This window comes from Nicotiana tabacum, chromosome 10 (assembly GCF_000715075.1).
Source record: "Nicotiana tabacum cultivar K326 chromosome 10, ASM71507v2, whole genome shotgun sequence".
Lineage (NCBI taxonomy): Eukaryota > Viridiplantae > Streptophyta > Magnoliopsida > Solanales > Solanaceae > Nicotiana > Nicotiana tabacum.
In genome coordinates this window covers 33,249,997-33,264,390 of record NC_134089.1, presented here as the reverse complement: position 1 = coordinate 33,264,390, position 14,394 = coordinate 33,249,997, and the positions used below count along the sequence as shown (strand labels likewise).

Below are 14,394 nucleotides of genomic sequence, written 5' to 3'. Positions count from 1 at the left end.
CTAAGATGGTGTCTTTTTGTATCTTGTATACTTTCTCAAGGGGTCACCATCCTCATTTTGTGTTTGAGGAAGTGTCAGGTCTTTATTAGTCTCAATTTCCTACTGAGATAGTTGCTTCTCAAGATCAGGTATCATATTTGCACATCTATCTCTATTGCTGCAAGGGTGAAATTTTTTTCTGGATGTGTGAGCTCATCATTTTCATAATGTTGAGTAGCATTTGTTCCTGTTGTAGGTAAAAGATCTCCCTCTGGGTCATCATCAAGTTAAAAATCTCTTTGTCTATTTATATGTTCTCCCAGATCATCAAGTTTAGAAACCTCTTTCCCATATGAAAATATAGACTTTGATGAGGCTTGATTTTAGAATGGAAATACATTCTCCTTGAATATCACATCCCATGAGATGAAAAAGATGTGATCATCCAAGTTATAAAGAATGCAACCCTTCGTCACTCTCCATATGTACTGCTTTTACTTTTACTACTCTAGCCTTAAATTTGTCCCCTACTGGTAACTTCTTGGCATAGCAAAGACATTCCAAAGTCCTGATGTGGTCCATGCTAGGTTTTCACTTGTGAAAAATTTCATATGAAGTCTTTCCTTGTAATGCAACAGAAGGCATCCTATTTATCATATAAACAGCTCCTAACACATAATGCCCCCAAAACCTCAAAGGAATAGAGCTTTGAAATATGATTGCTCTAGCTATTTCCAAAATATACGTATGTCTTCTTTCTGCTTCGCCATTCTGCTGGGGTGTGTAGACACAAGTCTTTTGATGTATTATACCATGAGATTGAAACAGTCCAGCACAAGATGTATTGATAAATTCAGTACTATTGTCTATTCTTATTGCCTTAACTATTTTATTAAATTGAGTCTGAACCGTTTATGATCATATCACTATTCATCTTGAGCAAATAAATTCAAGTCATACAAGAATGGTCACCCACAATTGTTAAAAAAGTTCTATTTTCATCAAAAGTCTGAACTTTATAAGTGTCCCATACATCTAAATGCAACACATCAAAAATAGCAGATAATTTTGTCTCGCTTATTAAATGGCAACCTGGTTTGTCTAACAAGAGGGCAAATTTCATAGTTACTACAACTCTTTTACAAGTATCATGTGAAAATTGAAAAAATTATTTCATAGCTCTCATTAATACATGCCCCATCCTCTTGTTCATGTTCTAATGTATTCTTCCTCCTTATTAACTGCAAATTCTTTTATTGTTGGTTGTTTTTGTATTCCACCTATCTGAGAAGTCAACAAATAGAGTCCTTCTTCCTCTTTACCAATCCCCAGCACCCTCCCATTGGAGAGGTCCTGAAACAAACAGAAAGTAGGATAGAAAGCCACCATACAATTCAGTTCCTTTGTAATTTTGACACAAATAGCAAATTGTATTTAAACTCAGGCACATACAACACCTCCTTAATTATTTCTCTTTTTAGTATTCCATAACTACCCATATGTGACACAACTGATAATTGCCCATTACGTAAGTGCACTTTTCTACTCTCAATTATCCTTCTAGCTTCATTTAACAGCTTTAAGTTGGAACACATATGGCTAGTTGCTCATGTGTCTATGATCCATTCATAGTTAGTGTCATTCACTAAGAGAGCAGTAGACTATTTACCATGGTTGATGTGCTTGCAAGGTTTGCTGAACTGGTATTATATCCCACATTTGCTGAATTATTTGGTAGATTTTCTTTGTTGATCAGCTCCAGTAATTGATTGAATTGCTCTAGTGTAAACGTTGGTGGGCTCCTGAATCCAGCTGGATATAGGTGCGTATCATTTGCTCCTATATGTGAGTTTGTGTCTTCTACTATCACATTATGTGCACTATTTCTCCCAAATCTCCTTTTAGGTCTGAAATCTACTGGATATCCAATCAGTTTAAAACATCCATCTCGAGTGTGTCTTTTCATGTTGCAGTAATCATAAAATGTGTTATAGTTTTTGTTAGACCTTTGAATACCTCCTCCACCTTTTGTGGTCATAAGTGCTATTGTGTCCATATTTTCTATAGTTCTAGAAGTGTTAGTCATGTGTCTTTGACTCTCTCTTTCCATTAACAAAGAGTATGTCTTGTTCACAGTTGGAACCAGCACCATCATTAATATTTGACTTCTACCCTGCTTGTATGTCTTTTTGAGCCCCATAAGGAATTATAGGAGCTTCAAGTGCTCCATGAATACAACAAAGTCACAAGATTTTTCATAATTGCACCTTGAAATCGGAGCTAGGCTATCAAACTCTATCCAAAGTACTTGCAATTTCTAAAAATAACCAGAGATGGAACTGATACCTTGACTAATAGTAGCAATCTGTTTGTGTATCTAAAAATCATTGAACTCGTGTTCGAAGAATATACAACCCCACTGAGCAATTTAGGCGAGACACAATTTATTATCCATGATAATATAATTGTATTACAACGTTCCCACAAATCTACGAGATTCTGCTAGTAATTCTCCCTTTTGCATGTGTCGTCGATGAACCCTAGCTTGTTCTGACCTAGGATTGCAATCCGCATACCAACTCCACACTGAGTAATTTTTTAGTCCTCATAGTCGGAGTAAGATTATAATCACTCCTCAATTGTCATTCGAATGTAGAAATAACGGATGGTTATGGCTCAACTTTTCCGGCAATTCATTGTCTATCTCCGCCATTGTCGATATCTCCATCGACCTTCTATTTAGGCCTTTCAATTTAGTAGGAAAACTTCACAATAGTGGATGCGTGCTCTGATACCAGAAAATGATTTAGGATTTGAACCCTAGCTGAGTTACAAAGATCGAATCAATGAACATGGAAGAGAAACAGTGCAAAGTGCTATGCTTTCTAATATCAGTAGAAAATGAAAGCCTACAATTAATGTTGGTGTCTATCTACTTATATACATATTTACTTGACAGTTGTCCTATCTAACCCACTAACTCTACTGACTAACAACTATGCTAACTAACTAACTACATAAGAATTAGTTACAAATGAAGATAGTTTACAAGCTAGCTTCATTCTCATTAGAATATCTTTTTTCTTTCCCCATAGTGTAAAATGTATAATGATAATAGGCTAGATTCATGTAATTTGGCAACTATTTATGTCCCAACTTGACTATGCTTCACCGTTCTAGGAAGGTTAAATGATGATAAATTAGCTCTTATTGTGAATTTCATGTTTTGCAGGAGTAAGTTGTGCTTATGAGGACTTAGGATAGTGTTTGGAGTTAAATTAAAGCAAGGGAAGCCCCTCAGAGCTGAGTAAGTGTGAAATAAGAAAGAAAAGAAGAGAGAAAATGCTGATCCACTCTAGCGCGGGCCTAGCGCGGCCTTAGTGAGACCGCGCTAGAGTAGAAAAATGGGATAGTACACTTAGCCATATAAGCGGTTCGAGCACGGCCGCGCTAGTCACTCCGGAGCGCAAAAAGTTCAGGGGTAAACTTGAAAGTTTGGGGGTAATTCCACTTGACCAATAAGAGGTCCAGCTCGCCCAAAAAGAGATTATCAAGGTTTTTATAGTTTTGTTCAAGGCAAGAAGAGGCAAGAGGCAAGGAGGATAATTTGACATCGAGTTCTACCTTTCTTCCTTTTGTATTTATCATTCATGATGAATTTTGTTGTTGTTATTATGAACACTATTATGAGTAGCTAGTTATTTAGTCTAGGGTTTTGATGGAACCTGTTGAGGGATGAACTTCTTGTTGTGTTAATATAGTTTGGAAAGTAACAGTGATCATGATCGATAGAGACGATTAGGCAAATCTATGCGAAACATACAGGAAGGGATTTCATCAATAGGGGAAATCACAACCTTAGATCCTTCTCTTATTTGTTTACAACTCAGTTATAGTTAGTTTTTAGTTTACTTAATTTTATTCAGTTATAGTTAGTAGAATTATCACCAAGTGTTATTCAAAATATCTGGGAAGTTGATTACGGAGAATTCAGTGAGTCTGACAAAAGTAATTGGTAGGTTAATTCCCTGTGGGATTCGACTCTGGGCGAAATACTCGGATTATATTTACAACGATCACTTGTCCTTTTTATAAGGCATAGTTGAGCGTGATCAAATTTTGGTGTCGTTGCCGGGGAATTAACGGTGTTATCAATTACAGTTGAAAGAAATACAAAAATTCTTAGTGTAGTCAGTTTTCTTTATTTTCAATCCATACATTGAAATTTTAACGTTTGTTAACTTGGTTGTATAGGTGCATGCCTAGAAACTCATCGAGAACTGGTGAAGTATTTGAAGCATTATCAGATCCCGAAAAAGTTTTCAAGGCCTTGAATTGGGCCAACTGGAAAAACAAACAACATCAATCAACTGAACAACTTGAACCAGACATGAGAGATTGCGAGGTAGACCCGGTTGTGCCAATAGTGGCACCTTTTGTGCCAGAGTCTCCTCTATATGACTGGGCACAACCCACAACAGAGAATTTGGCCACAACGATATTTGTCCCGTAGATATAGGCCGAATCTTTTCAAATCACAAACAACATGTCGCACTTGTTGCAAAACAAGGGACTATTTTTGGGGTCATACATTGAAGATCCTCAACAACACTTGAAGAATTTCCTATCAATCTGCAAAACTCAAAGGTAGCCTAACGTAACTCAGGAAGCAATAAAGCTATTGTTGTTTCCATTTTCAGTGATATGTGCTGCCCAGACTTGGCTAAATTCACTCCCTATTAATTCCATCACAACTTGGGAAGAGTTAGTCAAGAAATTTGTGAATATGTTTCATCCACCTAACAAGACTGCCCAACAAATTGATGAAATTTTGAGCTTCAGACAGAAACCAATGGAAACATTGCAAGAAACATGGGAACGATTCAAAGGGATGTTGGTTATATATCCGCACCACGATATTCCAGACCAGATGTTGGGGCAGTGGTTTTACATGGGTCTAACAGATAGCGTGAAGGCTAATGCTGATGTTTCAGCTGGTGGAGCATTCTTGAGCAAATCATGGAGAGAAATCCAGATCCTGCTTGACAAGATGACACAGAATTCGGGGTGGACAACCATGAATGCACCTATCACTCTAGTAGTTCACTCAGTGCCCTTAGATCCAGCCAACACTCTTGCTGAAAATATGGCCACCTTAATGACACAAATGAGCATACTCACCAAAAAGGTGGAAGAGTTAGGGCAGAAGCAGCAGGTGTACATTGTAGATACAACCAATGAGGGCTTATGCATATCTTGCATTAGTCAGCCAATTGGTAGCCAGCGGAATGCGGAAAGTGATCATCATTATTACCCCGAGGACATGAATTGTGTGTTTAATTATTGGGGCCAGAGACAGGGTGGTCAGAATTGCGCCAATAGAAATAGCCATACAGGCCAGTCCAGCCACATCACAACAATGGAAATATGGGAGCCATGCGACCTCATAATAATGTGGCACCCTACCAAAGGCTATAGGGATACAACAACCAAAATCAGCAACAGGATTATCATCCTCCTCGGCAGTAACATGGTGGGAGACAGGAAGATGGGTTTGCTAAACTTGAGGCAATAATGCAACAGGTTATTCGGTCAAATGCGAAAATAAGTGAAAGAGTAGATGCACATAAGTCAGCCATAAAGAATATTGAAGTGCATATGGGCCAGATCTTGATGTCTTTAAAAAATTGTCCTCATGGGACATTGCCTGCAGACACTCAGGTAAATCAAAAAGATCAAGGCCCGAAGTAGCTGATAGCAGTGAGTCTACGTAATGGCAGAGACTTAGACTTGGAGCAAGAGAGGGCTCGAGAAAACAAATATGCTGAGACACTTGTACTAGTGCCCATTGAGCTAGATGATTCAGCAAAACTGACAGAGGTAACAGTACAGTCTGCCCAGAAAGAAACCAACACACAGATTGAGGCTGAGAAAGAAGCTGAGATAGCCCAAGAACCGGTAATTGAGGTTGTGGCTGACAAAGAGAAAACCCAAATCATTGGGAAGAAGAGACCTCCAGCACCATTCCCATAGAGGCTGGCCAAATACCAGAAAGAGGAACAATACAAGAAATTCTTGGAGATGTTTAACAAATCCAGGTAAATATTCCATTGATTGATGCTTTGAAGGAGATGCCTGGTTATGAAAAAATGATGAAGGACTTGATGTCCCGAAAATTTGACTTCCAAGATTTGGCCACAGTGACTCTAACTCAGACCTGCAGTGCTGTGGTGACTAAATCAGTTGCTGAGAAGTCTTCTGATCCAGGGAGTTTCACAATTCCCTACACCATTGGTAACTTTGCCTTTGCCAAGACACTCTGTAATTTGGGAGTTAGCATAAATTTTATGCCCCTGGCGATCTATAAGAGGTTGGGGATTAGAAGAGCTAGACCCACGTCTATATTGTTGCAGCTGGCTAACAGAACTGTGAAAAGACCCTCAGGTATTATGGATGACGTGTTAGTACATGTAGGGAAATTTGTGTTCCCTATAGATTTTGTAATTCTGGATTGTAGAGTGGATGAAGAAATTCCCATAATTTTGGGAAGGTCGTTCCTGGCCACAGGGCGAGCCCTCATTGATTGTGAAACTGGGGAGCTCAATATGAGGTTGAGCGATGAGGAGATAACATTCAAAGTGCAGAAATCTATGAAGCGACCAAGTGAATTCGCCAATTATTCTCTTATTGATGTCGTGGATGTAATAGTGGAAGAGGATGATGAGATACTGACTATTGAGGATCCTCTTGTTATATGTCTTGTGAATTTAGATGAGGTGAAGGGGAAGAATTGGCAGAATGGGTGCTGGCTCTAGAGGGCAGAGGGTTTTGGGAGAGAACACTTGAATTCGAGCCACTACACTTAGAATACAGAGAATCTCCTCCAGCCAAGTCATCCATAGAAGAACCACCACAGCTAGAGTTGAAGCCACTGCACGCCCATCTCAGGTATGTGTTCCTAGGACCTAACTCCATATTACCTATTATTATCCCATCTAGTTTGTTAGATGTGCAGGCACAACAACTTTTGCAGGTACTCAGAGAGTGCAAGACTGTCATCGGGTGGACCATGGCAAACATTAAGGGAATCATCCCGACATACTGTATGCATAAAATTCTGCTGGAAAAGGGGTACAAACTTTCCAGGAAGCACCAAAGGAGGCTGAACCCCAACATAAAGGAAGTGGTGAAGAAAGAGGTCATTAAGTGGTTGGATGCGGGAATCATTTTCCCCATCTCTGATAGCAACTGGGTTAGCTCGGTGCAATGTGTTCCTAAGAAGGGTGGTATGGCGGTGGTAAAAAATGATAACAATGAGTTGATCTCTACAAGAACCGTCACCGGCTGGAGAATTTGTATGGACTATAGGAAATTGAATCTGGCCCCCGGAAAGACCACTTCCCACTTCCTTTCATTGATCAGATGCTTGACAGACTGGTAGGGAGGTCCCACTTTTGTTTTCTGGATGGGTACTCAGGGTACAACTAAATCTCCATTGCACCAGAGGACATAGAAAAGACCTCATTCACATGTCCATATGGGATTTATGCCTTCCGGAGGATGCCTTTTGGCCTATGCAATGCACCCGCCACAGTCCAAAGGTGCATGATGGCCATATTCACTAACATGGTCGAAGACATAATGGAGGTGTTCCTGGACGATTTCTCAGTGGTAGGAAACTCATTCGATGAGTGCCTTACAAACCTGACCCGAGTGTTGAAAAGATGTATTAAGACTAACCTTGTACTTAACTGGGAAAAGTGTCATTTCATGGTACAAGAGGGTATAGTCTTGGGACACCGGGTATCAAGTAAGGGAATCGAGATGGATTGTGCTAAAGTTGATATGATAGAAAAGCTGCCACCCTCCACATCAGTCAAGGTAATCAGGAGCTTCCTCGAGCATGCCGGTTTTTACTGGAGATTCATTAAAGACTTTTCAAAAATTGCCAACCCTCTCTATAAGTTGTTAGAAAAAGATCACTCTTTCATGTTTTCTGATGATTGCAAGATAGCATTCGAGGAGTTAAAAAAGAGACTGGTCACAACACCCATCATTGTTGCCCCCGACTAGGAGCAATCATTCGAAATCATGTGTGACGCCAGTGACTATGCAGTGGGGGCAGTGCTAGGATAGTGGAAAGACAAATTTATGCACCCAATTTACTATACCAGTAGAATGTTGAGTGGAGCCTAACTGAATTACACTATGACTGAAAAAGATATGATGGCTATGCTTTTCACATTCGACAAGTTTAGATTATACTTGATTGGCTCTAAGGTAATTGTATACACTGATCATGCTGCTCTCCGGTACTTGATTGAAAAGAAGGAGTTCAAACCGCGCCTGATTTGTTGGGTGTTGTTACTGCAAGAGTTCGACCTTGAGATTCATGACCGTAAGGGCACGAAAAACCAGGTCGTTGATCATTTATCACGACTTGAATGAGCTGAAAACTCAGTTGAGGTAGAGTATATTCTAGAAACTTTTCCAGACGAGCAGCTACTCGCCACAAGCCTTGAGGAAGTGCCATGGTATGCAAACTTTGCAAATAACCTGGCAAGCGGTATAGTTCCCTATGACCTTTCCTCTGTGCAAAAGAAAAAGTTTTACCGTGACTGCCACATGTATTACTGGGATGAACCTTTTCTATTTAAAATTTGTGTTGACGACATGATCTAGCATGTCACGCATCGGCATATAGCGGACATTTTGGAGGAGTCAGGATGGCAACAAAAGTTTTAGAAGCTGGGTTCTACTGGCCAACAGTGTTTAAGGATGCATATCAACGGGCGAAGGGCTGTGATGAATGTCAGCAAACCGGGAACATTTCCTGCCGCCATGAGATTCCTATGAACACAATTCAAGAGGTTGAAGTGTTCGATGTATGTGGGTTAGACTTCATGGGCCCCTTTGTCAGTTTCTTTGGCAATAAGTACATACTTGTTGCTGTAGATTACGTGTCCACATGGGTGGAAGCTGCGACACTCCCCACCAATGATGCAAGGGTGGTGGTGGGTTTTTTGAAGAAGAATATATTCACCTGTTTCGCGACCCTGAGAGCTATTATCAGTGACGGAGGCACTTACTTCTGCAATCGAGCCTTCGAGAAATTGCTAGCAAAGTACGATATGCGCCACAAGGTGGCAACCCCATATCATCCTCAGACTAGTGGACAGGTCGAAGTGTCGAATAGAGAAATAAAGAGTGTGTTGACCACGACTGTGAATGCCACAAGAACTGATTGGGCGAAAAAGCTAGATGATGCACTTTGGGCCTACAGAACCGCTTTCAAAACACCAATTGGTATGTCACCATACAAGTTGGTGTTCGGGAAGGCCTATCACTTGCTAGTAGAACTAGAACATAGAGCTTGGTGGGCAATGAAACAGCTAAATTTGGACACTGAGGCTGCAGGAACAAATAGAGTCACAGAATTGCATGAGCTAGACGAGTTCCGATTTCTTGTTCTCGAGAGCACGAGGTTATACAAGGAGAGAATGAAGAGGTTGTACGACAAGAATATTGTTGAGCAAAATTTCAATCCCGTAGACATGGAGTTGCTTTATAACTCAAGATTAAGGCTATTTCCAGGTAAACTCAAGTCAGGATGGTCTGGACCATTTCAGGTGGTCGAAGTGCTCCCTTCAGGTGCCATAGAGATTGCCTCAGAGAAAAATTCTCATACATTTAGAGTCAATGGGCAAAGATTGAAACCATATATGGGCATGGATGAAACCAAGGAAGTGTCAGTGATCCATCTGACTGAACCTCAGAAGTCGAGTGAGCCTTAAATGTGCTCATCTGCGTCGTGTCGTGACGTTAAATCGGGCACTACATCGGAGGCTACCCATTGACTTGTTGTAATTGTCGTGCCATGACATTAACTAAGGCGCTAGTTGGGAGACAACCCAATACGTAGTGACTTTAGTATAGTTAGTGTAAGCACGTGATTTTTGCTCCACGAACAATCACTCCAAAAGAAATCAAAAATAATAAATGGCATCGCGGTACAATTTTCACGTGACATGTGCTGGTAGTCATTTGTGTTTCTGTCCATTTTTTCATTGAATCTTAACAAACAAAATACAAAATATGTATGTCATGGTAATTAAGCCATAATTCGGTCATTAAAAGAAAATTCACAAAATATGCATCTTTTATTCTAGGATGTGATTTAACCTATTTAAATATTTTAATATGTGTGTGATAAATGTGTTAAGTGTTAATTAATGGGTGTTTTAAATTTTGTTTTATTTTTAATTGTGTTTAAAATTAGAAAACCAAAGAATTAGTGCAAATTGTTTAGAAATCGGAGTGGGCCTATTTTTATTCTGAATTTTGAGGCCCAAAATCAATTGCATCTGACCCAGTCCAAACCAGGCCTCAGGCAAACCCCCCAAACGACGCCATATAAAGGCATTTGATCTGAGCCGTCCATCCAGGCCAATCCAACGGCCCAGGACCCCCTTCAGCAACCCGTTTCCAAACCCGACCCAGTAACCGGTTCAACCCAACCCCTCACTTAAGCTAAACGACCCCGTCTCGTCCATCACCAGTAGATCCAAGCCGTTGAGATCACTTGATCTAACGACCTTGATCTATCTCCCCCTTCCGTATATAAACCCTCCATCACACCCCACGCCCCCCTATCCAAACACCCCCGGTTCCATCGTCCCCAAGAGCCCAACCCTAATGTCCCAAACCCTAGCCGCCCCCCTTCACCTTCCCCGTAAAGCCGGCAGCAAGGACGCCGGTGACCACCCCCTTAATACCCCTGATGCATCTCACCACCCCAAACCAAATCTGCTACCCCCTAGCCTCGAATCACCCTCCATCATATCGAATCTTGATTTGAAGATTCGAGACCAAACCCCGATCTACACCAAACCAACCCAAACTCACACTGGACAACCCCCTGACCTCCCTCGTGACCAAACCAAGCTTGGTTTGGACCGAATCTACCCACAAATCCTAAAATCCCAAATCTGAAGATTCAAACTCTGGAATAGAAGAACCTGGGGAATCCGGTCAGTTTCATGGGGATTTTGGGACCTAATAGGCCTTAATCAAGGTTTTCTCGGTCGAGAACACCCCGATTAAGGTTTGTTCGGCCTCAAATGGTCAAAACTGGTTCAGGTCTGGTCCGTTCTTGGTTAAAGCTCCAACAGTAAGTTTTCCTTTTCCTTTTAGTTTGGTTTGAGTATTGTCTAAATTTGTTAGCATGTTTTGTTGTAGTTGTTTGTTGTTTCTGGTATTTTTGTTTAATTTTCTCCCGTCTTTGTAAAGACCTTTTATTTGGTCATTTGTTCTTCTGTGTATATGTGAATACGTCTTGTGATATATATGCTCGATGAGATTAGTCATCGAATAGATAGTTCACATGGCCTCCCAGTGATTGTGCGAAGTTGTCTGAAGCCATTCGGGACCCTGTACGTGTTATTTATGTGATCGACTAGTTATTTCTTGTCATAATTAGTATAGTCGATTTGATAAACGTCGTCGATTAGTTTCCTATAACTGAAGGTTCAAATATTCTAATTCATACAACTTCACATGAGTGAACGAGCCTTTTGTTGTTAATTGATTGCTTGACATTGTTTGAAAGTAGTTTGTAACTGCATTATAAACAATTAAAAGACTCAGGCTAGGGCAGTTTTGAATTTGAACTTTTAGAAGTTCAAAATGCCCTGATGCTGCAATGGTTTAGGACAGTAATAATCAGGGTTTAACAAGGGTAGTTTGGGTGTAAAAAAGAACATAAATGATTAGTTTAAATGAGCTGACAAATAGGGTACTGGATTAGGATTAAAATAACGTAATAGTGGGGAGCCAAACTTGTTAGCTTGGGGCTGATTGAATAAAAAAGGGGCTGCCCATGCTTTTGGGCAGAAAATACAGGCTTAAGGCCTGTCGAATGGATGGGCATGGGGAATACTTTTAGTTTAAAAAGAAGTTATGGGCAGGAAGGAGGAAAAGGGTTCAAGGCAGCTTAATGCTTGCCATTTCTGCCTATAAATAGGACGGTTTCAGAACATAAAAGGGGCTGGACATTTTTAGTCTTCAGAGAGATTTTAGGTTGGGAAAACTGAAAGAAAGAAACATAAAGAAACTTTCAGAATATTGTAACCAAACACTGCATGAAAACTGCATAAGGGTGCAAGTTGGTCAAGCTGTCTTTGCCAACTGTTGTTGGGTTGTTTGCCGAGCTGTTTGTGATTGTTGAACTGTTGGTGCTGTTACATTAAATATTCTGGGCTTTTCTGCTATTTTCTACTCTGTTTCTGGGATTGTCTGTTTGATGCTCGATCACCTGTGGGCCTCCTAATTGTTGTTGGTTGTTGTTGCTGGTTGTTATTGTTGTGTTGTTGCTATTTGGTTGTTGTTGCTGATCATTCTCCTTCTTCTTTTGCTTTCCATACCAGTTACACGACTAATACACTATCAATGTAACCTGAAAGTTGAGCATGAATACAAAGAGAAGATTTGAAGATGTTTATTTCCACATATAGTTTGTTGTGTCGAATATCATGCAATGTGTAATGGTTTACATTCTTGCCTGGATACTGGAGTTAGTCCTCTTATATAGTGAATGTAAATATAGGGTAATTTAATATCATATTGTGTGTAGGTTGACAGACAAAAGGATTGGCAGTACAGTAGGCTACGTCTTATAAATTAGCTATGTTTGTGATTAACATGTCCTTAAATGCATGTCAAGTATAAAACTATCCATTGTTAGCATATTTCATTTCCTTTGATAAACTGCCCTGTTATAACTGATAAACCACCCCTTTAGAACGAAGATACAAGTTTTTGACCTCAACCTCACGAAGGTCGAGCCCAAGTTGAAACGGGCTAAGCAGGCCTTCACCGGAAAATCAGTGGCCCAGGCCTGGCGAATCCCGCATAAGCTGGGTTTGGGCCAATGAGGTCCGATCGCTCGCCCATGGGTGTGGCTCTGTTTCTGATTTTTGTTTGAAAAGCATTCGGAACCCTGCTGTAAATAACTGTAAGCATGTAATTAACTAGGGCGATTTCTGCTTTCAACTGGTAGAGACAAATGCGACAAGAAATATAGCCGCTATAGGATATCCTTTCAAAATAAAAAGATGAGATGAGCCTCGACAAATAAAATGCACAAGCTGCGGGGCCCTCATTGAATGTATATATTAAAATACTTAGACTTCGGGACAGGCCGTTTAGCAAAATTCGCGGCCTTCCCAGGATAATAATACGATAGTCTCTTTAGGCGCGTGTTTAATAATCTTACCTTCTTAAAATCGGGTGTGCATTTCATGCGACCCAACTCCAAATCCTAAAACATTGAATAAAATATGTTCTGGATCGCGGGTGCATTTCATGTGACGCAATCCAAAGACATGTTTTAAACGATGTTCATATTCCTCTAAAAAAATATAATAAAAGCGGTAAAGGTTAAAATCTGCACATAAGTTCATATTTGTATAAAATCAGATAATCAAGCCGAATATAACAGTTAAGCGACCGTGCTAGAACCACGGAACTCGGGAATGCCTAACACCTTCTCCCGGGTTAACAGAATTCCTTATCCGGATTTCTGGTACGCAGACTGTAATATGGAGTCATTCTTTTCCTCGATTCGGGATTAAAATTGGTGACTTGGGACACCCTAAATCTCCCAAGTGGTGACTCTGAAATAAATAAACAAATCCCGTTTCGATTGTCCTTTAATTGGAAAAAACTCCTTGTACCCTCTCGGGTGCGGAAAAAGGAGGTGTGACAGTTAGTATTTGTTATTTTTGATTTTGGTAAGTACTAACCAGTGCAGGTAAGCTTGGGTGAGTGATAAGTCCATCAAACGCTGAAGGAAAAGGTAAAAAGTGGAAAACTTTCGAGGCCCAGGAGCGCACCCGCGCTAGTGGCCGCGCAAATGGCCAAGTCTCAGCTTTTCACCGAGAAGCGCATACGCGCTAATTACCGCGCATATAGCCAAACATTCCGCCTCAGATTTTCGGCCAAGAGCGCGCCCGCGCTAGTGACCGCGCATATGGCCAACCATTATGTTTTGCTAGCGCGGCTGCGCTCAGACCGCGCTAGTTCCGTTCAAGCTGTCAATTTGTTTAACTTAACATTTTTTTATTTTCTTATTTTGTATTTTAATTGTGTATTTTGTTTACCCCCCATCCTAACTATTCCCCTCTTCTCCTATCAACACTCAACGCCACAAATACCATCCCTAACTCCCCTATTCTCCAATTTCCCCTCTACTCCATTCCCAAATAATCCCAGTCCTAATTCCCCAAGGTTCAAGCCAATCCCTCCACTACTCTTCTTCACTTCTCACAATCTCCTCCCACTTCAGGTAAGGTTTTCATTTTGCCAATTTTTGTGGATTTTCGTTTGACTTCTTAATTTTGTAGTAGTTTTTCTTTT

General features: G+C 40.5%; 1 protein-coding gene across 1 annotated transcript; it reads left to right on the top strand.

Annotated features, from left to right (window-relative positions):
* The first annotated feature begins 6,131 nt into the window (after positions 1 to 6,131).
* LOC142165067 (uncharacterized) lies at positions 6,132 to 6,794 on the top strand. The gene has a single exon (XM_075223703.1). It carries the CDS (start codon positions 6,132 to 6,134, stop codon positions 6,792 to 6,794), a length of 663 nt encoding a protein of 220 aa, XP_075079804.1.
* Positions 6,795 to 14,394: the final 7,600 nt, after the last annotated feature.